We start from the raw sequence: 25,892 nt of genomic DNA on the forward strand, positions 1-25,892 counted from the left end.
GAATTTTACGTTTCCTCAAAGGTTCAGCTCATCAAGGTCTGTGGTTCAAGAAAGGTTCCTTACATCTTACCGCATTTTCTGATGCTGATTGGGCTGGCTGCATCTTTGACAGACGATCAACCAGTGGTTATTGTGTGTATTTTGGTCCTAACTTGATTAGCTGGAGTGCAAAGAAGCAACATACCGTTGCTCGATCGTCCACAGAAGCTGAATATCGTTCTCTTGCTTACACAGCTGCAGAATTGACATGGATCTGCAAAATTCTTCATGATCTCCATTTCCCACTTCGACAGGTGCCCCACCTTTGGTGTGACAATGTCTCTGCCATTTCTTTGGCATCCAATCCCGTGTTTCATGCTCGAACGAAACATGTCGAGATTGATTACCATTATATAAGAGAACTTGTTTTAGCCAATCTGGTTAAAGTGCAACATGTCAGTACTCATCATCAAGTTGCTGATATTCATACCAAGGCACTTCCCAAATCCAGATTCAAGTTGTTACAGTCCAAGCTTTCTCTCGGGTCTCCTCCGTTTAGCTTGAGGGAGGATAAAGGGACACCTCACTCTTAGATATTTATGTAACAGCTGGAAATTAGTCATATGTGTTTTTGTTGTTAATCACACTGTTAGTGATTAATCTGGGGTCATTAGTAACTAAGCTTATTTAGCAAAGTGTATATAAACTCTCATGTATTACTTCCTGATTAAGAAATGAAATATACATAAAGTATTCTTTCTATCTTATACTTACAAACATACATAATTGTATTGGGATACATAATTGTATTGTTTATACTTATAAACATACATAATTGTATTGGCAAGTGTCCAGGCAGGCTAAGCGAGTGCTTAAGCTTCCATTAAGCAGAAACCTAAGGAGGTCTATGCGCCATTTTTTAATTTTCAAACGCTTTGAAATTAATCGGAACGATGACTAAACGTCTAAAGCTTAGACGAGGATTTTTAGAACAATGACTTCAACATAACATACAAGGAAAACTTGATCAAACTGTTGTTGCCACGAGACAAGCCCAAAAGAACTCAAGGATGATGAAAAAGTCAGACACTCTGATGATGAACTGATATGGAACCATTTCGTATCCATACCAACATGAAATTTATATTCAACACCGCCAGTGAAGCGACTGGAAAAGTGAAGTAAACACGTGAGGAGCCAGTAACACATGAACACAAAATTAAAATAATTACTAGGAGAGATTCACAAATAACCTTACTAAAGAAGCACTTATGGACGGAAATTCCAAAAGAATTAACAATTCCAGTAACGCATGAAAGTAAAATTTAAAAGAAAGACAAACATCGAAGTGCAGGGAGAGGGAGGGAGAGGGGAAGGGAGGGAATGACGATGAGGTGATGGGGAGTGAGGAGAACTGATAAGAGGAAGAAGAAAGGCTGGGAGGAGGGGAGAGGACTGCCACCGGCCCCACATCAGAGCATGGAGCCGGCGATAGTTATATCTCTTCTTTTGTCATTCGTCATAACGAGAAGAATTTACCAATTACATATGTATGCATTGCGTGACAAATTATAAGATATGTATGCATTTTCTCTTTGTTGTTTACATGACACATTACAAGAAAATAAAGGAAAAGAGTCGTGTTAGTACCAGTCGCTCGTGATTATGTGATGCAACGACAACCGTTGATCATGATGGGATCCACATAGATCAACGTTTGTTGTTCCCCGCTACACGCAACGACGGACACAAACATCTTCCTTGATAAAATTTGTTTCTCTTGTGACGTTGCTGGAGACATTTGGTGGGTAGCATTGATTGACTTCAGGAGGTACACCAACTGCAACTATCTGATTAGTTGGATAATTTTAATGCAACACAGCGCCTTTATTTTAAATCGTGGAGATTTTTGGAGTTAGGGCATACCAGTTACGTACCACCATGGAAGCAGTGAGAGAAGTGGAGGAAACTTTGTCTGAGCTCAGGCAAACATTCAAAGGTGGCAGAACCAGAAGCATTGCATGGAGGAAAAAACAACTCAGTTCGCTTCTCAAGCTTGTGAATGACAATGAGGAAAACATTTTCAGAGCACTCGATCAAGATCTTGGCAAGCACCCTGTTGAATCTTATCGGGACGAAGTAAGAATACTTCTTCAAAATTGTGTTACGATGGCACGGACGTCTATTCCTTAATTGTCGAAATAATAAGACATCGATATTAATTATTTTTGTCGATAAAACATAGCGACATGTTATTGATGTATTTGAGAAATTAACCAAAAATATAGTTTTTCAACTCTCAATTACTGAAACGCTTAGTTTTTCAATATGTCGTCAATATTTTATCCCCAAAAAAAAAAGGTTTCTGTACAGTAATTGGATAATTCTGTTTTGCTGTTTGATTGTAGATTGGAGTTGTGAAAAAATCAATCAATCATACTTTGAGCAATCTGGAGAAATGGGTTGCTCCTAAAAAGGTAACTCGAATTTAGCTAAAATTTTGAATAAGAAAGTGAGCAGAAGCATGTTCAAAGTCAAACACAAAGATATGAAGCATTGCTGATTTAGGTTTTGTTATTTCCGTCACCTATGTGAATTTCTGGCATCCGGGAAGGTGGGATTACCGTTGCCTATGTTCCCGACGTCTGGGTGGCTGCTGCCCGAACCCCTCGGCGTAGTTCTCGTATTTGCATCTTGGAACTTCCCAATATGTGAGTGCAGTTGCTTTGTCATGTCTATTTATTTTTTACGATAACAGTGGCAGTAGTATAAAAAACTGTTCAAATGAATATGACTGTACATTTTGCATCTAAGCAGATCTTCTAAACTGCAAGTATTATATCTTCGTTAATCCTTAATTTTCGGCGTTTATGTAGCCTTGGCATTGGACCCTATGATCGGAGCAATAGCTGCAGGGAATGCAGTTGTTCTAAAACCTTCAGAGCAAGCGCCCGCGAGCTCTTCCTTTCTTGCCAACACCATCCCTCAATACATGGACAGTAAAGCGGTTAAAATTGTTGAGGGCGGAGCAGAAATCAGTGAACTCCTCCTGCAGCAGAAGTGGGACAAGATATTCTTTACTGGTATAGATTTTCAGAATCACCTCAGAATACAGAAGTTCATTGACAATGAGCGTACCTTGTTGTAAATATTAATTTGCCTTCCAAGATAAATCTTGCAGAAGTCAGCAGGTCGGGCGTATTGTCATGTCTGCAGCTGCAAAGAATTTGACACCGGTTGCTCTGGAGCTGGGTGGAAAATGCCCGATTATCCTAGATTCCATCTCAAGTCCTTCAGATTTAAAGGTTTTTCGGAGTAACTGCAATTTTAAAGGATGTGGAAGAAGTCTTAAACTATAGACTTAATCGTGTTGCTTTCATCGTGTTGGCCCGCAGGTGGCAATCCAAAGAATTGTAGGAGGGAAATGGGGACCTTGCAATGGACAGGCATGTATCGGAGTTGATTATATGCTCGTTGAGGAAAAGTTTGCTCCCACTGTGGTATGTATAAATCTTTTCTCTACGGTATGTGTAAGGACTAATGGTCTATTGTCTTTGAGATGATTTCATGTACAATTTGTTTGTAATTCAGATTGAATCGCTGAAGAAAACAATCAAGAGGTTTTATAGTGAAAGCCCAAAAGATTCAAAATGCTTAGCCAGAGTCGTAAATAAGCGCCACTTTGAGAGGCTGCGCAATCTCTTCAAAGACCCTCCCGTTGCAGCTTCCATTGTACATGGTGGTTCACTTGATGAAGAAAACCTGTAAGTTCTCAATCCTTTTAGTAGGTCTCCCGCTTGTCGAATCTGGTGAGATAACTCAGAAGTAACTGTTGTTACAGTATCAGTAGAAGCTTATCGATTCTGTTCATCGAACTTTTCAGGTTCATGGAGCCAACAATCTTGCTAGATCCTCCACTCAATGCTGCAATCATGACCGAAGAAATCTTTGGCCCACTGCTTCCAATTATCACTGTGAGAGATTGATGCAGCCCTTGTGAGATTATTTGACTCTCCAGAAATATTGTTCTGAAGAACTTCCGATTTGATTTGTGCAGGTGAAAAAGATTGAAGAAAGCATAGAGTTCATAAACTCAAGGCCGAAACCTCTAGCCATCTATGCCTTCACTAAAGATGCAAACTTCAGGAGAAGGGTTTTGTCCGAGACATCCTCAGGAACCGTGGTTTTCAATGACATCTTGATTCAAGTACTGCATCTTTCTATTCGTACTTTTCTTTTCCTATTTGATTTTTCAAACAATAGAGGGGGCAAAAGATCTAACGTCATCGCAAATATTTCTATGTGCAGTTTGTCTGTGAAGCTCTACCGTTTGGTGGTGTTGGTCAGAGTGGCTTTGGGAGGTACCATGGAAAGTATTCTTTCGATACTTTCAGCCATGAGAAAGCAGTTGTGCAAGCAAACTTCTTCATTGAATTTGGGTCTAGATATCCTCCATGGAATGACTTCAAAAACAATATCATCAGATCCGCCTACAATCTCGATGACCTCAATTTAGTTTTGCTCCTGCTGGGACTGAAGAGGTAGAATTAACACCGAGTCATCTAAGTGAACTTCGCATTATATTTTCGGCTTCTGTTAGTAATATGTTATGTATTTCTGATCATTTATCTTTGTTTTCGGCAATTTGTAATTTGATACTGAAACTATTTGCTGAGAAGTAGCAGGTGACTGGATTGCAAATTTTTTCAAAGCATAGCAAGACCAAGACTAAAGCAAAAACACTGAAGAACTTCATAAAATTGAACTAAATTTTGTACAATCCGAAAAGCGCCTCTACAGCCACTTCTACTACGAAATTTCAAAAATGTAACTAGAGCAGGGAGCAAAACCAAAACCAAAACCTTCCTCTTAAGAATTTCAAAGATTATAAAGTTCTTGATCCTGCAGTTAATTCAGGATTTTATCCCAAGGCTGGAAATTGATCATCCTTCATTTCGAATGAAGCATCAGGTTTTTTCCCACCTCCCCGCTGAGAGCAGTTTCCAAATCCACCACCCTGCTGCAGCAGATGAGGCCCTTTAAATCTACCATCCTGCTGCCCACGAGGCCCTTCAAATCTACCATCCCGCTGCTCACGATGCTCTTCAAATCTTCCATCCCGCTGAGCACGCTGTCCTTCAGTTCTACCATTCTTCAGTGAATCATTCCCTTCAAGTTTATCACCCTTCTTTGGTCTGCAGAACTCATTGATATTAAAAGTCTGCGTCTTGATCTTTCTCATGGAAGCACCATCTTTCCTCTTCTTAACTTCTGCAGACTTTTCTTGGCCCTCGGGCACAGACATTTTCTCCTCCAATTTCTTCTTCCCAATAACTTGCATTGAATCAAACTCCTTAACAAGAGCTTCAGTCCTCTCAAAATCCCCATCGACGCTTTTGTTCGCAGCCTCCGAATCCTTCTTCTTGGCACCAAGAGCCTTCTCCTCATACTCTTTCAGAGTGTACTCCTTGGTAATCTTTTTATCCTCTTGAACACTTGCAGGAGCAGCAGCCGTGTTTTCGCCTTGGATCTTATCCTTGTTCTTCTTCATCTTTTTCCGAAGACTTCCATTGATATTCGGCTTCTTTTCCTTCTTGTCAGAGATCTTTCTGCTGACACTTCCATTGGCCCCTATACCATGCAATTCAGAATTATTCCCCTGCTCCTCACTGCCCTCTTCTTGTTGCTGTTTCTCCTTCTCCTTTTCCAACCCCTCACCATTGTTGTTACCCTGGTTGTTTTCGGTATTGTTGTATCCTCTCCTTTCTTGATGACTATGGTCTCTCCATCTGCCTCGCCCCTGCCTCTGACCTCCAAACCTACCTTGAACCCTTTGCTGATCATCACCGCCGCCCTGCACCATCTGCTGATCATCAACGCTGTGATTATGATGATTAGGGTTCCGCCGAGCGTGATAATCTTGCCAACACTCACCATCAAAACCATTACCAAGCACATTAGCTTCATCAACTTCCACATTCTCACTCTGATTACTTCCCTGTTGGCCTCCGTTAACCGCTCTGTAATACTGCCTTTTACCACCATAATAACCACCGTTTCTCCTTCCATAGTGTTGCCTTCCATCATTAACCGCCACTCCTCCACCCTGACTCTGACTTCTCTGTTGATAACCACCGTTACCCTCTCTGAAATACCGCCTCTGACCATTGTAACCGCCGTTACCCCTACCATAATTTTGGCCTGCATTCTCAACTTTTCCTCCCTCTCCTCCCTGGCTCTGACTCATCTCCTGGGAGCCGCCGTTGCCATCCTTGTAATACCGCCTCCGACCATAATAACCTCCGTTACCCTTTCTATGATTTTGGCCACCATTCTCAATCTGTCCTTCTTCTCCTCCCTGGCTCTGAGTCCTCTCTTGATAACCGCCGTTACCCTCTCTGTAATACCGCCTCCGGCCATAATAGCCGCGATTAACCCTCGTGTAATTCTGGCCTCCATTGCCTCTGTAATTATTGTACTTCTCAGAACCAATACTAGCAGCACTGGATGCAGATTGCGCTTTCTCCGCTGCCTTCTTCTTCTCCTCCTCCTCTTTGTTCTTCCTCTTTTCCTCCTTCACCACCGCAAGAAACGCAACCTCCGCCTTCGCGTCCACGACGCTGATGAAATCGCCGTCATCCAAGAGACTGAAAGGGTTGATGTGTTCAACCTCAGCCATGGAATCTAAAGCCAAATTTCGGTAAACAAACAGGGAGAGAGGGAGAGAGGTTTGCTAGGGTTTTTCTGATCTCAAAGAGAGACCAGGCGCAAGAAATAGGGGCTCTCAATCTTGGCTGTATTTATTGGCGCAATACTTTGACCTACCAACCCTACTTACTTACCTTGCTTGCGCTGCAAGGCGAAATCAAATCCTACAGTTGTAGATAGATACTTCCCTTTTTTTGAAATTGATCTGTTCTTGCTCTCCAAGTAAATTACTTGCTACTTTTTTTTCTGACAATTTTTTCCTCAGAGCTGTTAATCCCCCCCCTCAAAAAAAAAAAATCCCCTATGTCAAATGACATGTTTACCCCCTATGTCAAATGACGTAAATACCTAAATAATCCAGAACCCTTCTCTCTCCCTCCTCCCTCTTTCAGACCTCTCCCAGTCCAGCCCCACTCTCTAGAACTCGCATCCCAAAAATAAGGTGGGAAGGAGGTTGTTGTCGAATTGAGTCGGATGATGTTAATTGTATCTAGGATATTTCTTGAATAAAAGTAGGTGGAGAAAGAGTATTAAGTATTTTTAACTTTCTACGGTGGGTAAAATTATAAGGTGGGTGAGAAAATAGGACAATGAAATGGGTCTAGTAACACTTGTTTAAATATATTAATATATGGTTTCACTTCACATGTCCACTTTTTTACTTTTTATTAGAATTTCATATGTTAATATTTTGTAATTCGAATGATTTGGATTACGTTGTAAAGTTCAAAAAATCAAATATTCAGTCACTTAATTTGTAATGATATTTTGGTTCACTTATAAGTGAAATGTTTTATCACATATGGTACCTGACATTTGAGAAACTCATCACTTTCATCCATAATCTTTCACATCAACCAATTTTGTCCCTTACGTTTGTCTCCACGCATTATTGCTTAACATTATTTTTGACCAATTATAATAGCAGGGTACAAAGCAAAACATTTAAGATGAAATTAATTAATTTCAAACATGAGGAACGAAAATGACAAGTTCTCCAAACATCATGCATCATTTTCAATAAAATCCTATTGAAATTTATCGATAAATCATCGACCAATAGTTTATATTTTAAGTAACTGCAGTGACTCCACTCACTCATAGAGATCTTTTCCCGATCCCAACCACTCAGATCCTTGTTTTTCCGTCTTCTTCAAAGTCTAAGTTGGCATCGTGGCTTCCTTGGAGCTGGTTATCGGTAAAAGTGTAGGTGTCCTCAACGATGTACTTTAGGTCGTCGTTCTGAAATTACACCATTTTCGACTATAGAAAAGCTCACAGATTAACTAAAATCCGCATCAAGCATTCAATCAAAACCAATAGTGCAAAGGAATTACCTAAAATCGGGAGAAGAATTTAGCTATGCGGGTGAGATCCAAATGGATGAAATCCGGAGAGTATCCTATCCTGAAAATAGTGACTTGCATTCCAAACAAACACAATTATATAATTGTATTATTAATTCAGATGTCGTAAGTTAATCCTCTCCTAAGAGCATCTCTAGTAGAGTCTCTCAATAGGGACAACCACCATATAAAATAGGTATAAAACATATATAGAAACAAAATGAATCTCCAATGGATCAAAAGTGAGTTCCTAAAGCATAGGGACTGCGTAAGGACAACCTTGAGTGGAAAACAAGGCTCACAATCTTGATTGTAGCTTTTAATGCTTTTAATTCATTAAAAATGGTTAACATAAACAAAAAAATGTGCGACTTGAGTGGAAAACGGTACCCACAATCTTGATTAAAAAAATTTCTTTCAATGCTTTTAATTAATTAAAAAACGGTTAACATAAGCAAAAAATGTGCACATAAATAAATTATCATGTGAAACAATAAAAACTTCAAATTTATAGATTCTACTATAAGGACTCCACCATTGGAGGCAATATTCCTTTAGAGACACAAAGATTCTCTTTAAGTTCTTAAATGACTCCTCAAAAGTGGTGGTACTTCCATTGGAGATACTCTGGAGAATTTATCGTATATAGCCAAAATTTTGCATACAAATTTAAAAATATCAGTTTTTATAAAATATTTCAAATATAGCCAAAACTCCACTTGAATAGACCCAATTGCCCTTAAAATTTATACCTAATTACGTCAAAACCCTTTCAAATCCTGTGTTGTTGTTGATGAGGTTTTGGGAGTGGTAAATTGGACACGCATGTATATTAGTTACAACCATGGTTGAACAAGGAAGACACCATGAATGTATGTCAGCTGCATCATTGCGAAAATGGAAACGCTTTCTACTTGTCTACCCTAAATATAAAATTTGAAGAACTCTACCACAAAAATAATGTTCAAAGAATAAATTAGATTATTAGAACAGATGGGAGGGGGCCATGGAAACGACCATTAAATCAAAAGGATCCAAACGCGTTGTAATTGTTGGACTGGGCATGCTTTTCATGCTCAATATCCATCTCTTAATTAAATAGCTAATTTAATTTCAGTGATCCAACAAATATGCAAAATGCCATGAGAACGTGTAATGGCATTTTCCATGAAAGTTTCTGCAAAATACCAATTGAATCTTGCACAAAAACATACATAAATTGTATTTTTGTGTAATTTTCTTCATGGTTTTGGTTGTAAGTTTGTCAATTGTGAATTGAATTTGAGAATATAATTGGCTCAATTCCATCAGAACAGATACCATATCTCTTTCTATATTTTCGAATTACAATATGGAACCCTAAATTGAATAGGAATAAAAAAGAACGAACAGAAAAAGCACATCTCCTTTGTGTGTGGTTTTTTAAGTAGGAAGGTATTTTGTTATATTAATGTGAGGTTTTGGGTAGATTTAAAGGAAAACTAGTGAAAATGGTTTGAAAACTTTGAGTTTTAATGATAAGGACAAAATAAAAGATAAAGTAAATAGTACCAGAATTGATTTTTTAATGTAAAAATATGGTTTTTTGTTAAAATGAACAGTGCTTGATGTTTTTCATTAAAGTCTCCTAGATTTAAAAGATTTTATAAAAATTGACATTTATGAATTTAAAAGCTAAATTTTGACTATAAACTATAAATTCTCGTTATCCTGAGTCCCCATCCCAACCATCAAATAGAGTCAACCAAAAAAAAGGTTGACGAGAATTGGATTATTACCACAAAAAACTCCTTTTAGGGGATAGACTGGTTAGGAAACAAGGAGCCGTGTATGGACGCAGCCGCACATCGTCATTGTCTGCGGGAGCTCCTATCGTATACCTCAGCACTAGCCAATCAGAACGCGCCAAAACCAGAGAATGCCCCGCCCCGCACGGTGTTGGCCATGAGAGGGGGAGCTATAAGCATCCGAATCACCACCAGATTCAACCCCCAACGACCCCGACCACGGCTACCCTTCTGTGCGCGCACCACCATCCACAATAACTCCATGGCCGACCGCGACGGCGATGCGGCAGCAGCAGCAATTAAGACTCGAGTCCCTCAACCGATTGAAGCAGCGAAGCCGAAAGAGGAAGAAGGACAGTCAGCGGAGACATCACCTCCGCCTCCGCCGCCAGAGAAGCCGGAGCCGGGCGATTGCTGCGGCAGCGGATGCGTCCGGTGCGTGTGGGATGTGTATTACGACGAGCTCGACGAATACAACAAGCTGTACAAATGTGATTCCAACTCCAAATCTTCATAGCTTGAATTCGAATTGATGTTGTAGATCTTAAGATTTTTGTATCCAGATTGAACATTCACAATTTAAACAGAATTTTTTTTTTTTGGTATTTTTCTGCCTGAATTTCTCGATGAAAATTAAATTTAGAAGAAAAACAAATAAAAATTAGGGGAATTTGATAAACGGGCCCGCCAATTAATGGGCCCGGCCCACGGATTCTGATATAACGCGAAATGATAAAATGCTGGGAATGTCGTTACAGCGGGATCGCGGTGTCGTGGAGGGAAGATGCGTAGGTCAGAGTTCATGGGCGTTGCTGTGATCGCGGCGGTGGCGGCGGCTCTGCTACTGTTTGGAAACGCCGTCGCTGTGGAGGCTTCGGCTTCGTCTTCGGCGGCGTTCGTGCAGAACGCCATCTACTCCAACAAGATTGCCATCTTCTCCAAATCCTATTGCCCGTACGTCATCTCCCTCAAACCTTGAAATTCGTAGAGCAATCAAATTGTAATTTCAGAATTATTTGTAGCTCAATTTTATAATTTTGAAAAATATTTATTTGCATCGTTTTACTAATTTGCATCAACATTTGTTTTATTTATATCCAGGATCATAACATCTTCAGATATTTCACTAAGTTGTTCGTTTCTGTGCTAGTAGTGGGTTCAATGCTTTCTGAATTCTGTTCAGCTATCTGTTATATTTTGTTTCTGTTTTAGTAATGGTTTATGATTTCGACGTAAATATTGCGAAAAGAACTCTGTCCATGCCTCTGTGTGTTAATTTAACACTGTTTGGATGAAGAAATTTAAGATTACTAAGGAATTTTAAAATGACGGAAATTGAAATGACAAGATTTTATTTTTTAGAATTTGTAAATTTTCTTGTTTGGTCAATCTAAAAGAACAATGGAATTGAATACTGAATTTGTTATTTTTAAACTCTAAATCATAGAAATTGGGAAATGACACCTATTTACATGGAATTTGAACTTGGGAATTGGAGGCCCCAAATTCCAAGTTTTTTTTTCCACGCGGAAATTCTAAATTTCTATGTTTATGAATCCAAAAAAGGGAATTGGTGCATGTCAATTTATAAATTCTGAATTTTACCAAAATTCCAAGTTTATTTCCCTCGTCCAAACATAGTGTAAGTGATTCTGGAATGAGGATTCTGGCATTGTGCGTTGTTTTGTGGCTAGGTATTGCTTGCGTGCCAAGCGCATGTTTGCCGAATTACATGAGCATCCGTTTGTTGTCGAACTTGATCTTCGAGGTATGAAATGGTTAGTCTTTTTTTTTTTTAATCTTTGATGAGCTGGTTATGTATAATGTAAAAAGGGTTTGGATTTGACTCTGAAAAGATGTGTGTTTAGATGATGGAGCTCAAATTCAGAGTGTTCTTCTAGATGTGGTAGGCCGAACCACTGTCCCGCAGATTTTTGTGAATGGAAAGCACATTGGCGGCTCTGATGGTGAGCTCTCATCTGTGTTTGTCCTTGTTTTGATGCTTTTCATCTGGCGTTGTTTCCTTCAATCTGCTTTTTTAATTTGTGACTTTTACAATTCAGACCTCAAAGCGGCAGTTCTGAGTGGCCAGCTTCAGAAGCTTCTTAGTATAAGTTGAGGAGATATGTTAGATTAAGAAACACGAGCGCAGATGTGAAGCTGCATATGGGGATTAAAGAGTTAGTTCTCTGACTTTGATGTAGCTAAAATGATTTTTCTGTCTGCAAATAATAATTGATGTAATGTTGAATTAGCACAATCATCGATTTTCCACAGCATTTGAGAAATCATATGTATTTGATGACTAGCAATCTCGGTTTTTCTATTTTTGATACACTAAGACTTTCTGCTATCCAAATAAAAAGCATTGAATTCAACAACTGTTTCTTTTGTTGATGACACTGATAGAGAAACGATAACGCCTTCATTTTCTACGTTAATGTAATGTATATGCGTCTTGCATATGAGTTTTCAATCATTACATGTATCTCGCAGGTTTACATGCATTTAACAACATGAACAAATACATACAATCTTGTTCAGTCATGTAGCAAAACTAGGTTGCATCCGAAATGAGCATGATGCTAAAAACTGGTTAGCACATCACTGGTTCCAGAGTACAAACAGTTTGAGAGCACGGTATATGAGCTGAATGCTGTGTTTCTGTGTATGTTAAGAAGAATCTCTATCTGCATATGTGGTTGGCCGCCAGTTGCCTTTCTGTGCACTGAGCATTCCTTCTTGGTTTTTGGAGACGGTTAGACTAACCTCCCAATGCAGGGACTTCAACAAGTTCTCAACCTCCCCAATTGTGCTCGACTCATCCCGGACTATAAACTTACCTCCTGGTCTGACAATCCGATCAACCTCTGCCAGTACCGGAGCGAGTTTGCATCTGGGAAGCGAAAACAGGTACATCTGCTTTACCATGACTTAGAGATCATAAAAATGAATAGCAACATAGATTTAAGTTGTACCTCTTTTTAAGCTTTGAAAAGAGATGATCTGCATGAAGTAGGTCATAGCTTCTGGGGTAAGTGCTAAAGGATTCACACCAATCATGGTAAATTCCGAAAAGACCCCGTTCGTAGATTATGGGGAGTGTATCCGGTGAATCTATATTCACCACATTCATGACCCACACTTTAAGGTCCTTCAGAGCTGCAGCAAACCTGCACTCATGAGCACAACATAGTTGAGAGATTACCACTTAGAATTAAGTAAACCTAATCGAAAATCATCGATTAATGAGTAGTACCCTCCATAAACAGCTCTCATGTCCATACAATTTCTGACGTTCGACCAGTTGATACCCAAACTCTTCATGTAAGTGTTACTGATAACACGTTTCCAGTGCTCATAATCTGTTGAAAAATCTTGGGGTGCTGGCTTCCCATAGATGCCCATCTGGGAGCTGTTTAACCAGTAAGGTGGAGTCTGCAGGCGACTAGGCCACTTCTCAGGCCATTTAGTCCCTCTCTCCAATTTGTCTGTGGGTGCCCGGTGCATGCATGCCTGCAGAGGTACGTACCTGTAGAGAATTATGTATATATAGCCCCGGGTCATGATAAACTTAGACCGTGAAATTAGGTCATCAACGGAAACTTAGTTACCAGGCAGCATTAGGGTCGTCGTCGTTTTTGCACATAGGAGGCTGCTTTTGCTTTCTTTGGTCATAGCACTGGTTTGAGGTTGGTTTCCGGTAGATGGCGGCCCCAACTGAATTTACCTTGTCCTTCTTGATGGCTACAACCTCCCAACACATGGAGGCCGTTAGTGCCGACATTTCTACAAAATTGAAACGACCTCTATATCAAACAGTTTGAGGTTTGTTGTTATCAGACTGTCAATCTAACATGACAAGAGAACGAACATTCCTCGTTAAACTATACTCGTTCATAACAAATTTGGTACCCTACCCTTCCATATTTCGATATCCTCTTGTTCCTTCCTGTAAACAGGAGTGGCTGACCACACAAAGTAACCCCCAGGCCGCAGAACCCGATTCAATTCCAAAAGAAGCATACCACCTGCAGTGTCATAACAAAGTAACCATAACAGCGTGTGTAAATTATAAATGTGCGTGGCCTGTTAGACAAATGTTTATATTGTCAGACTTGTGAGCCTAAACCACACGTTCTGACAAACCTTCTATGTGCCAAGGGACTCTGCATCGCGCACAATGCACGACATCGAAGACCCTGCTGGGGAAGGGCAGCCTCTGAGAACCCATGACTGCAGAGATTGCAGGTATGCCTCTCTCAAGGGCAAACTGGACTTGTGCTTCGTGTTCATCTTTGGGAGCAAACGACATCGTTAGAACGTCTCTCTCGAAGAGATATCCGCCAAAGCTTGCAACCCCACAACCAACGTCCAATATAACTCTAGTGTGCTTTCCCCATGCGATCTTCGGGACTGCCTGCATGCAACTTAACAACATTATAAGACCGATGTGCGCATTATGATAACGGAGCACACAACGGCGGAATTAGAAATTTATATTAGACGTGGAATTAAGTATTTATAATGCGATGAGCTAAACTTTTTTTTTTTTTTTTGGGGTTATCACAAGCCGGTCTGCCGATCAGCTGGGAGTGTGAACGGATAAATCATATGAAGGAAATCAATGGTGAAGGGATACTTACGTTTTGAACGAAATCAATGTACACGAGGGCGCCATGTATGAACTGGGTCCCGCCACCGGGAAACGTCAAAAACTCACCGGAAACCTTCACCCAGTTCTGGTGGCCCTTCACCTCCGCCAGCAACGTGTGCGGCACATTATGATACCATATCTGCCAGACCACAATAAAAGAATTACACCTGCACAAATCCAACCGTTCAAATAATTCAATCACACACGATCCTACAAATCATGCATGTTTCGCACCTTGTCTCGGCTTTTCGGCCACGCGATGGACTTTTGGTATCCTTCCGGAAGTGGGACCAGGCAAGTGGGCCCCTCCTGGGGGCAGTGCCGCTCGCGGTGCTGGAAGTGTTTGGTCGAACGCAGTTTTTTCAGAGCCTTCTCGTTGTCCAAACACGGTATATAATCCGGACCCGCCGTGACGTTGCAGAGCTGCCACGTGTAGCCGTAGATGCCGTCCTGACCGGCCGATTCGTCCTTGCGCCTCTCCTTCTCGTTCTCCGACTGCGCCGCCTGCGTCGACCACGACTTCTTCGACTCCTTCGACTCCTTCCGGACCGTGTTGTCCCCGCTCAGTAACGAATCGCCCGAGTTGGACTCGGTTGTTGGAACCTTGCTTTGATTGGCTGCATTGGCGCCGCCGTCCTTCTTGTTCTTCTGATCGGAGTCGGAGTCCTGCCGGGTTTTTTCTGGATTCTGTATGTTCTGATCGGTTGGTGTTTTTGAAAAGTCCTGATAGGTAGATTCCTTGCTTTGTACTTGCAAGTTCGCAGCTGCATGGCTCGTCTCGTCCGAGAACTGCAACTCTCCGCTTTTGATCGCGTTGGATTCCGAATTCTGCTGCTGCTGCTGATAGTTTTGGGATTCTTGCGACGAATTCCCCTGCTTCCCACTGCTTAGAAATTCGTGTTCGTGCTGTTGCTGGTGATCCGACGATACTGCATTTTGCTTTTGATCTGCATTATCCGATTTCTTATCGCTCTGAGAATCTTGAGAATTGCCTTCCCCGCTTTCGTAGTTATGATTGTTGTCCTTGTTATTTGTGTCTTGCTGCTCTTGTGAATTGCTATCTGAACTGTTCTTTTGACCATCGCTTGTGATTATTTGATCGTCGCTTGTGATTATTTGATCGCCGTTCTTTTCGGATTGATCGACGGCACCCTTCTGGTTTTTTTGGTCAGATTGATCGACAGAATCCTTCTGAGTGCCCTGTTCATCGTGGTCAGCTTGTTGTTGGTTGTGTTCCGCCACTGAGCCGGTCTGATCCTCAGCCAATTGGGTCTGGCTGATTTCTTTCTCCTTCTTATCTTGCAGCTCTTCGCTAGTATCTTGTTTATTATCACCGCCTCCGCCGTTGCCACTACTACGTTGTTCGTGGTCGGATGAAGTAGTACTACTACCGCTACCCTTTGTTGAATTGCTCAGCAGATCATCGGATTTGATGGCATCGTCGGGGAGATCGCCCGGGTTATCTTCAAACGCCTTCGGTTTTTCATTATTATTATTGTTCTTGTTGTTGTCGTAATTGTTTGTGTTTTTGGTGATCACTAGGTCCGAGGCAGCATCGTCTGAGGAGGAGATCGTGGCAGTTCGAGCACTTGTGGAGGTTTGGGGGACTCCTGAGTTAGAGTAGTTGAGCATCCACACAGCCAAAACGCACACTGCTATGAACACCATAATCGTCACAGTCGAAGCGTAAGAATTCGACGAAGATGACCGCTTGTTGCTGCGCGACCTTAAACCTGGCGCCATTGTTCTCTCTGTGTCTTTGCGATTGGGAGAGAGAGATCATCTGAGTTATGTTTTTGTGGAAAAGAGGATGTAATTTGCGTGGAAGTGTGATTTAATTGTCTGAGGGGATCTGTGTTTGTGGAGGAAGATGAAGTGGGAGAGACAAAGACGCATTCCAATTTGGAATGTCTCAAGATCCAAAGGAGTCGGACAAGGGAATTTGTTATGCAACCAAATATTTGGTTTTTCCATGCAAACCATTTGCATATATTGCATGCAACGTAGAGTGTTCCCATGCATGCGTTGTGGGCCTGTCCATATAGTTAGAGAGGTAGGGAAAGATGGACCTTTGGCGGCCTCTTAGGGCACCTTGAAGGGCCCAAGTTTGATTTTGGGAAAGAAGATAGTGAAAGTCGTGGGTTTTGTCCATCCAGTATGTGCCCACAATAGGATCATGAAATCTCAAAACTTGCGTTTGTTTTTCAGAGATTGATTAAAACCCAAACCCCAAAGCGGTTGGGGGGTGTCTAAGATTGTATTGAATTGGATAACGCATATAAGTTGAATGAAGAAATGAATGTCAACTTTCAAATTTTGTCCAGGTTAAAAGTTGACATCAATTTTAGCCTTTAACCCACATTGATCTAGTGAGTTATTTACGAAGTTGAACAAAGTTCTAAAGTATTCCATCATTGTAGTTTTTTTTTTCTTTTTTTAACAAACGATATTATCTACACTATTGGGAATTGAACTTAGCCTTACAATGGATTAGCAATAATTTGGTTCAAATTCGCCTTGGGCAAGAATCGAACATAAGACTTCTTACTTACAAATGAAGAGAAATATCACTAGACCGTAGTACTAAATGGCTCTATCATTATAGTTTCTAAGCCTCAAATCTCCACAATAGCAAATTTGTATGTTGACACCTATAGGGCTCATTTAATATTTAGGATTTGATTTAATTCATAACTAATTAAATTCAAGATATATTGAAGGTAGAATTGTATGATTTTTTATTTTTTATTTCATTTGAGAGGATTAGAAGTGGATTAGACCTGAAGGAAACTTATCTTTTTCAAATCCTACGATTTTTGCAGCGATGGGAAGGGATGAGTTTCCCTAATGAGTGGTTCATTTTCTACTTTCAAGTTGGATGCAAATTATATCTTCTTTTTTGTATGCTTGAAAATAAAATTTAAAACGTAAACAACTTAAAATAGTTCTTTGCTTCTAGTTATTAGTTTTCATTTTGTGTGACATTCTTAGCGTATTTCTTCCACATTTTTCCACGTATTCTCTCTATCTGTAACAAAAAAATGAAAACGCACTAGAAGCTAAAAACTAAATGATTATCAAATGGGTCCAAAAAAGTTGCTAAGTTGAGTTTTTTCTTGGGTTGCCCTAAAAGATTTAATAACGTTTTTACGGTCGAACTGCAGCTAGAAATGAAAACATTTATTCAGACAACGATTGCATTGTAAACCATGTGTTTGTACCATACTTAGGGCCTCCGTATTTAGATCTCGTATAAATACTCGGGTGACACACCCCGTCCCGAATGAGGGCATGCTGGCCGTCACATGAGAGTGACGTAACCATTTACACAGTTCGGAAGCTTTTAAAATACAATTATTAAAATGGAAACCCTCGAGGGTGAGTCCTACTTTTGTGATTTCTGTCAGAATACCGTTGGATTCCTCGTGGCCACCAAAACTCTGCTATCAAGAACCTGGAGGGGCGAAAAACAAAATTGAGTGGGTCAGTAAAACCAAGCTTTTCAAAAACATTTCGCCAAAAATAATTCTAACCCCTCATTGTAAAACCTGTATACTTTTCCCAGAAAATAGTATAATAACATAATACTTTTCATAAATCTCGAATCATCAATTTTTCTTTAAAACCCGAAAGTATGCCATGTTGTAATTTCGAAAACAAAATAAATGATGCATCAATGTAACAGGTGAAAAGTTGAATTAACCGGAGACCCTGCAGTTGGTCCTGTACGGTTAATTCCATAGCTCAACATCCAATCCAACCGGAGTCACCTCGATGACCTGTACGGCACTACACTGCAGATAAGTCGGAACTAACTGAAGTAGTCTGTACGACATGGATGGTGTAATAATACGCTCTAGTGCTTCTCTCATCAATCATCTGTGCACATAATCTAAGGTCACCCACTAGTCGGAATCACATCTAGTAATCTATACGACTAGCATGTCGGAACCCTCACTTGGTCTGTACGACATCCACCTACTTGGATCCAAGACGAGCGTGCGGTGTGGTGAATAATATAAGCACTAACACCATGATTGCAGGTTATGAGCTATCCATAATATACACATCAACAATGCACATGAATAATATAAAACTCACCTGATACTTACCTGTGCGTCCACAGCACCAATTCACATATATATATGCATCATATATCAATTCATGCTTTTCATATACTTCTATGCATGGCATTTCAAATCATACTTTTCATATAAATCTATCCATGGCATTTTAAATCATGCTTTCATTTAAATTCAATTTCTGGGAAAACTCAATAGTATATAGGTAATACGAAAACAAAACTGCCCACTCACCTGGAGTTCGCCCTACAACTCCCTAGCACAACTCATCAAGGCGTCATGACGATCGCCGCCTAGAACAATAATCAAATCCAACCTCAGAAATCATATCAATAGAATATAACTTATATAAAATACGTCACTACGTAGATTGATCCGAAAGATCTGCAACTCAGATTTTAAATCCATAACTTCCAGAGTCCACAATATATCTCTAGGACAACATCCTGAAATTTCATTACCATCCAACGGTCGGATCTCCGTCAATTTCCAAAACTAAGTGACGGTTAACATTTTATTTTATAAACTTACAACTCCAATTCCGGAAGATCCGTAACTCGGATTCCCAATCCGTAAGTTCCAATAATCCTCAAATATTACGTATTACAACGTATCAAAGTTTGGTGACGATCCAACGGTCGGATCGTCAATTCACATTTTCACCTAAATGTGAAAACTATAAAACGTTATTTAAAGCACCTAACCAATAATCGTAATAACTTTCTCATACGGTGCTCAATTTGGGTATATGAATATACCACATTGACCTACTCGACGTCGACAAATTTTTAAAATAATTTTTTACTGTGGCACGCGCCCCCACGCGCCAAGGAAGGCACGGGTCCACGCGCACCTTCTTCCTCGCGAGTTCGCCGGACTGGTTTTTCTCCGGTGGCCGAATTCTGGGCATTTTTCAAATGCCTTGTTCTCCTTCGTTTCTCAACCATTTTCTTCGTATAATATATCAATTTAAAGCCCTCAACATGTAGAATCACAATATACTACTTTTAAGCTTCAAAAACAACTAAATCTCACCGGAAAAATCCAAGCAAAACCGGCCAAACTTAACCCTCGTGATCCCGACGTCCAAATCCTTCCAACGAAGCACTCCAAGCTTCCTTGGGACCTCACTAAGCTCACTATGAGCTTGGATTGTCCTAAAAATCAACCAACAAAAAGTTCATGAACAGTGCCAAAATCGGTGCTTGGGATTTCGATGTGAAATCGAAAGATTTCTTACCTGAAATAGGTGTGGTTGAGTTCGTATAGTCCTCACGAGCACGATGGTACCTTCACAACCTTCGATCCGTGCTTGTAGGCTTGGTGGTGAGTGTGTCCGTACAAGTCGAGAGTTAAAGAGTGAGAGAAAGCCCTGAGGGAGGAGAGAGGCAGCACGGGGGAAGGAAAGGGTTGAGGTTGACCCGTGTGTGTGTTGTGTGGTCCAACAAAACCCACCAAAATTCCAAGTCTTTTAATTCCTTAACCACACAAAAATACATACCAAATTTTAAATCAACCTTTAATCCAATTTAATTAATTTTCCAAAAACTTAGGAACCATGAAATGTTCAAACATATCACACACACGTACCTTAATAACCGCTAAGGGTAAATCCGTCATTTCACATTCCCGTCAAATGTATCTCCGGGACGGGCTGTGACAATGGGGGACTTCAATGTAATTATGTAATAAAAAAATGGGCAAATATGTAATAAGTGAGGAGCCCTTATTCTATAAAAGGACCCCTCACTCTCCTCATTAGGGGAGGCCAATTCTTAGGCCTGATCCTCACCCTCTCCAAGCTCTCACTCTCATATTCAGAGCTTTCTTTCTCCCTCAGAAATACAATATCAGTGTGGACGTAGCCCAAACCTTGGGGTGAACCACGATATATCTTGTGTTATTTACTTTCTTGCAGATTCACGGTCGGATTTACGTTGTTCCAAGACCCCTCCGATTTTGTGCATCACCCATATCAATCATACATATACATTCATGAGCATCACTCATATCAATCATACATAAACATTCATGAGCATCACTCATGTCAATCAGCTTTGAAAGTTTCATTTACAGAGCTCCAGCTTTCAAAGTGTCATTTACAAAAGCTCCAACTTCAAAAGCTTCACTTGCAAAGCTTCACCTACAAAGCTTCAGTGCATGGTCTACAAAGACCGTCTCCGAACAACCGCCTATTCGGCCCATACATGGATTCAATTTGAAGTCTCCAACCAACAGACTCTATTGACCGAAGACTTGGGGAACTACATTATGTACCATATATTAGGCATCAACTGGGCCTCATGAAAAATACTTTGGGGACTTAGCACAGTATTTATGTATTGAGGAGCGAGCTCTTATTTTATAAAAGGGACTCCCTCACCATCATTAGAGACCATCAACTCTAACCTATTATTCATGTATTGAGATGCGAGCCCTTATTTTATAAAATGGACTCCCTCATCATCATTAGAGAGCATCAACTCTAGCCCATTATTCATGTATTGAGGAGCGACCCCTTATTCTATAAAAGGGACTCCCTCACCATCATTAGAGAGTATCGCTGCCTACTGAGCAACCGCCTCTCCGCGAGCATCAACTCTAGCCCATATTTATGTATTGAGGAGCGAGCCCTTATTCTATAAAAGGGACTCCCTCAACTTCAAACGCCACAAGCCGAGCCAACCAAGGCAACATAAGCCACAAGCAAAGCAGCCTCGCAACATGTGCTACTTCTAGTTAAGCATCATTTCACTTTGAGCACCGCCTCATATCCAGTATCAGTTCAAGACGATATCTAGTTACTTCGGCCCACACATGAACTGAATTTCAAGTCTCCAGCCAAAAGACTCTCCCAATACAGAAAACTTTTTTTTTGAAACAACTTTTTATGAGTAAAATGTGAAGACTTAGAGGACTACTGTTTGTACCATACTTAAGGCCTTCATATTTAGATCTCATATAAATACTCGGGGGACTCAAATGTAATTATGTAATAAAAGAAGGGGCAAATATGTAATAAATGAGGAGCCCTTATTCTATAAAATGACTCCTCACTCTCCTCATTGGGGGAGGCCAATTCTTAGGCCTGACCCTGACCCTCTCTAAGCTCTCACTCTCATGTTCAAAGCTCTCTCTCCCTCAGAAATACAATATCAGTGTGGACGTAGCTCAAACCTTGGGGTGAACTACGATATATCTTGTGTTATTTACTTTCTTGCATATTCACGGTCGGATTTACGTTGTTCCAAGACCCCTCCGGTTTTGTGCATCAACACCATGTGTGCTTGCTCGTATAAAGTAATGAAGTCCTTTCTCCTTCTCAGATGAGGAGTTGGAAAATGAGGAAGGACAGGCTCGTCCTTGACAAGGATGTCTACGTAGTCTTGCGATCTTCCTCTTAAGGATAAGAGAGTTTATCAGACCCAAAAACAGACAAGTAATTACCATTCCTTGCCCTCCAATAATATTAAAGTTTCAATTTAGGGTTAATCTCAGTTTACTACCTTAAAGTTTCATGGTTTTCAACAATTGGTACATGAAGTTTTTTTCATTCCAGAGTGGTACATAAAGTTATAATTTTGGGGCACTTTCATACATCTGTTAAGGTTGCTGTTAAATTTTTCGTTAACTGATGACATGACATCCACGTGGAAAATGACAGGACGCCACATGGATATTAAAAAATATAAAATAATAATAAAATAATAAAAAGTAAATAAATAAATAAATAAATAAAACTTTTGGGTCTTCTCCCTCACCCCTTCCGACACCTATCCCTTTTCTCCTCTGCACCCACCCTTCCATTTCCCTCTTCGACTCCACCCACTCCATTTCTCTCCCTTTCTCTCCCTCCCACATCTCTCTCTAACTCTGGATCCTCATAGGATTCACCACACCATTATCTCCCCCAAAACCTAATTCTCAATTATACCCATCTTGTCCAAGAAGAAGAAGAAGAAACCCAGCAGAATCACCACCAAGCTTTCAATTTTTCGTGTTTCCAGCAAGACCCACAAAGTATAGACCTGGCATTCGTGTCGTGTTTCTCATGTTCATGTCGTTTTCGTGTCATACCCGCTAACTTAACGGGTCATGTCGTGTAATACCGTTAAAGTAAAAGGGTAATATGATATGACCAGAAATCAATCCGTTAATATTATCAGGTAATATGACCCAACCCGTTATCCGTTAAGAAAAATATATTTTAAATCAATAAAAATGAAAATGAAAAACATAATTTGACACAAAAAAATGTAAAACATAATACTAAATTAGTATATACATACTAAATTTCGGAGTTGACCCCTTCATGAAAGTTGTAAAGTTTTTAATTACGAGTGATTACATTTTTCATACTTCTGCAATAATTATTATTAATTTTGCACTCAAATAAAAAACATTGTTCATGAGATTTGGAGTGTTTTAAAAATCTAAACGACCATGTAACTATCGTCTAAGCGTTGAGGATGCAATTATAAACGTTTATTATCCTTTCTCATCTTTCTGACTTATACATTAATGATTATCAATTTTGTTTGTTTTGAACTCCCTTAAAAAATACTATTCATGAGAGTTTGTATGGTTTTAAAAATTCAAACGATCATATACCCATCCTCAAAGCGTAGAGGATGTGACTACGAGCATTAGCATATTTTTTTCATATTTTTCGCACACGTAAATTAATTATTATAATTTTTAAAATGTGTTCTGTCACATCCCGGCCCTGGCCCCTACCACATCCTGGGCTCGACTCCACCGTAGCACGATATTGTCTGCTTTGAGTCTCGACCACACCCTCACGGTTTTGTTTATGGGAACTCACACAAGAACTTCTCAGTAGGTCACCCATCCTGGGAATGCTCTCACCCGAACTCACTTAACTTCTAAGTTCCGATGGAACCCGAAGCCAGTGAGCTCCCAAAAGGCCTCGTGCTAGGTAGAGATGTGAATATGCATATAAGGCTTATAGGATCCACTCCCCTGGGCTATGTGGGATGTCACATGTTCGGTATTTTTAAATTACTTGATATTTTTATTTTTAATGTGTTTTATGATTTTTAATCTCAATCTTTGCCTATAATATACTATAAAAATAAATAAATAAATAAAAATTAATTTTTAAAATTTATATAGAATAATAATTAATAAACAATATATACATATTCATTATATCTATTGTATTTTTTAGTAGTTAAAAAAATTAAAATCATCAAAATAACTTCTTTCTTATCATGTCGAAACAAGTTATCATTGTGTCACTTTCGTGTAAACTTGTTAAGGACCCATTATTAACGGATTATTATCGTGTGACCTTATAATGACCCGATTAGTTATCGTGTTGACCCGAAATATGTTATTTTCGTATCGTGTTAACTGGTCATGTAAGAAATTGCCAGGCCAGCACAAACCTAGCACCAACACCATCATTTCTTTTGAGAAACCCAGTAGTTGCAGCTGCAACTACTGTAGCAAGCTCCAAAGAAACGCAATTTCAATTCTTATTCTTCTTCAACCTTGGGGGAACAGAGCATCGAATATGCAAGATCAAAAATGGGGGATTCAACTCTGGGGGATAAGGTCGCCTTCATCGGGCGGAGGAGTAATCAGCACTGAAATCGTGAAGGTGGTACGAGGCAGCCACATTGTCTGGGTGACGGACCGGAAAGACAGGCACATCAAGGTCTGCACGGCGAAAGGCCCGAGGGACCGCTGTGTTCGGCTCGCCGCTCACACCACCATTCAATTCTATGACATCCAAGATCGGCTCGGCTATGATTGACCCAGCAAGGTCGTCGATTGGCTAACTCGCATTCAATCCGTGCTTGGATGATGTGGGAAGGAGAGAAAGAGAGAGAGAGAAATGGAGTGGGTGGAGTCGAAGAGGGAGGGGGGTTGGAAGGGGTGAGGGAGAAGACCCAAAAGTATTTTTTTATTTTTTTAGTTTTTTAGTTTTTTTATTTTTTTTATTTTATTATTATTATTTTTTTCATATCCACATGGCACACAGTCATTGTCTATGTGGATGACACATCATCAGTTAACAGCAACCTTAACATATGTATGAAATTATCTCAAAATTATAATTTTATGTACTACTCTGAGATAAAAAAAACTTCATGTACTAAATGTTAAAAATCATAAAACTTTAGGGTAAGAAATTGAAATTAACCCTTTAATTTATAAACTAAAGGAACCCTAGCTAGCTATATATATATATAAGAAAAGCGCCAGATTTCAATCTATAAGCTACACGGACTTTGAATTTGATCACTAATTACATGCATGCAACCCAGGTGACAGCACCGCCCTTCCCAAGGGACCTCACCTAAGCTATACCTAGTATAATATCATCATCTCTCATTGGCCATTTAATACTTTAGACTTTAGTAATATTTTCGCTCAGTATATATTAATAGTTTAATAACATATCACATCACATATATTATGATAGAAGTGTTGGTTGGAGAGGAATCCGAATCCTTGACGGATTTTTTTGTGAGAATTTAAGAAATTCGTGAATTGTGTTCTTTCATCGTATATTGTGTTGTTAAAAATTATTTTAAATATTTTTACTTAAAATTAACCACAAACAGACTTGAAAAAAACGGACTGCACGATATACGATGAACGAACACGATTTACAGATTATTATAATCCTCACCAAAAGGATTCGCAGAGGATCTTGTTGGGTTGGAGAGGCTCCATATATATCTATATATACCTAGTTTTATTATAATCAACATCCCATATGTATTATCAATTCAATCATATTGATAATAACTGGACTTGACTACTGTTAATTCAACAGCGAAGTTCTTTCCTATTGATAATACCACATTCACTACGAGTTTACTTAAGGGCATTTGAGTAGTTAACAATTGACCGTTCCATTACTAAAGTATGATAATTTGTTACTTAATACTATAAGAGGACGTTTGTTTGCCCTCATTGAGTGGGACTGAACTAGACTGAACTAAAAGTTAGTGCAATATTATGTTTGTTGATCACAAGGACTAATTTTAGTGGGATTAGGTGGGACTCGTCCCGACTAGAGAGCTTGCTAGAGGGTCTTAGCTAGACCCCCCAAAATGAAGCGAACTGCTAAGACCTTTGCTCTTCGCGTCGTCTGCTTCATCTGCTCGCATCGTGTCCTCTTCCTACTCCACGACCTTGCCGTCAAATCCTCACAATCCTTCCCCGCACGAATATTCCTCTCTCCCTTGCTCTATCTTTGAACTGACAACCCCACCCACCACCTAAATTCTAAAATTCGATTACCACCCACCGATGGGTCTGCTCAATTCGAGGCTAAGATTGCTGTCGACGCCAA

The 25,892-nt window shown here is 40.0% G+C and overlaps 3 protein-coding genes and 2 long non-coding RNA genes across 6 annotated transcripts; 3 read left to right on the plus strand and 2 right to left on the minus strand.

Annotated features, from left to right (window-relative positions):
* The first annotated feature begins 1,903 nt into the window (after window positions 1–1,903).
* On the plus strand, window positions 1,904–4,657 carry LOC103400942 (aldehyde dehydrogenase family 3 member F1). Its single transcript, XM_008339643.4, has 10 exons — window positions 1,904–2,118; window positions 2,388–2,456; window positions 2,594–2,690; window positions 2,856–3,062; window positions 3,160–3,284; window positions 3,375–3,479; window positions 3,571–3,743; window positions 3,863–3,953; window positions 4,037–4,186; window positions 4,288–4,657. Exons 1-10 carry the CDS (start codon window positions 1,921–1,923, stop codon window positions 4,522–4,524), a joined length of 1,452 nt encoding a protein of 483 aa, XP_008337865.2. The 5' UTR covers window positions 1,904–1,920; the 3' UTR covers window positions 4,525–4,657.
* A 5,101-nt stretch (window positions 4,658–9,758) lies between these two features.
* Window positions 9,759–12,201, plus strand: LOC103400950 (uncharacterized). 2 transcript variants are annotated; one of them, XM_008339654.4, is made up of 5 exons: window positions 9,759–10,311; window positions 10,579–10,774; window positions 11,515–11,588; window positions 11,689–11,787; window positions 11,884–12,201. In XM_008339654.4, exons 1-5 carry the CDS (start codon window positions 9,864–9,866, stop codon window positions 11,937–11,939), a joined length of 873 nt encoding a protein of 290 aa, XP_008337876.1. In that variant the 5' UTR covers window positions 9,759–9,863; the 3' UTR covers window positions 11,940–12,201. The 2 variants fall into 2 exon arrangements, 1 of the variants encoding a protein (XP_008337876.1); XR_003767711.2 differs by having other exon boundaries at window positions 9,768–10,311; window positions 11,515–11,598.
* Window positions 12,202–12,226: 25 nt separating this feature from the next.
* LOC103400958 (probable methyltransferase PMT27) lies at window positions 12,227–16,220 on the minus strand. The gene is made up of 8 exons (XM_070815171.1): window positions 14,712–16,220; window positions 14,467–14,616; window positions 13,970–14,240; window positions 13,741–13,851; window positions 13,435–13,609; window positions 13,080–13,352; window positions 12,799–12,993; window positions 12,227–12,716 (listed from the first exon to the last, which is right to left on the minus strand). Exons 1-8 carry the CDS (start codon window positions 16,218–16,220, stop codon window positions 12,494–12,496), a joined length of 2,907 nt encoding a protein of 968 aa, XP_070671272.1. The 3' UTR covers window positions 12,227–12,493.
* On the plus strand, window positions 12,598–16,791 carry LOC139192710 (uncharacterized). Its single transcript, XR_011577015.1, has 2 exons — window positions 12,598–12,733; window positions 16,020–16,791. It is a non-coding gene; the product is annotated as an uncharacterized lncRNA (long non-coding RNA).
* A 1,007-nt stretch (window positions 16,792–17,798) lies between these two features.
* LOC139190395 (uncharacterized) lies at window positions 17,799–19,722 on the minus strand. The gene is made up of 3 exons (XR_011574622.1): window positions 19,595–19,722; window positions 18,794–18,852; window positions 17,799–17,931 (listed from the first exon to the last, which is right to left on the minus strand). It is a non-coding gene; the product is annotated as an uncharacterized lncRNA (long non-coding RNA).
* Between the last annotated feature and the right edge of the window lie 6,170 nt (window positions 19,723–25,892).

Source organism: Malus domestica, chromosome 02 (assembly GCF_042453785.1).
Source record: "Malus domestica chromosome 02, GDT2T_hap1".
Classification (NCBI taxonomy): Eukaryota; Viridiplantae; Streptophyta; class Magnoliopsida; order Rosales; family Rosaceae; genus Malus; species Malus domestica.

Coding starts and splice junctions, on each gene's coding strand:
- LOC103400942 (XM_008339643.4), top strand. CDS start 1,921: ATGGAAGCAGTGAGAGAAGTGGAGGAAACTTTGTCTGAGCTCAGGCAA. Junction 2,691..2,855: donor ATCTTGGAACTTCCCAATAT/GTGAGTGCAGTT, acceptor GCGTTTATGTAG/CCTTGGCATTGGACCCTATG. Junction 3,285..3,374: donor CAAGTCCTTCAGATTTAAAG/GTTTTTCGGAGT, acceptor GTTGGCCCGCAG/GTGGCAATCCAAAGAATTGT.
- LOC103400958 (XM_070815171.1), bottom strand. CDS start 16,220: ATGGCGCCAGGTTTAAGGTCGCGCAGCAACAAGCGGTCATCTTCGTCG. Junction 12,994..13,079: donor ATGAGAGCTGTTTATGGAGG/GTACTACTCATT, acceptor TCATGAGTGCAG/GTTTGCTGCAGCTCTGAAGG. Junction 12,717..12,798: donor TTTTCAAAGCTTAAAAAGAG/GTACAACTTAAA, acceptor TTCGCTTCCCAG/ATGCAAACTCGCTCCGGTAC.
- LOC103400950 (XM_008339654.4), top strand. CDS start 9,864: ATGGACGCAGCCGCACATCGTCATTGTCTGCGGGAGCTCCTATCGTAT. Junction 10,312..10,578: donor ATACAACAAGCTGTACAAAT/GTGATTCCAACT, acceptor ATGTCGTTACAG/CGGGATCGCGGTGTCGTGGA. Junction 11,788..11,883: donor GCACATTGGCGGCTCTGATG/GTGAGCTCTCAT, acceptor TTTACAATTCAG/ACCTCAAAGCGGCAGTTCTG.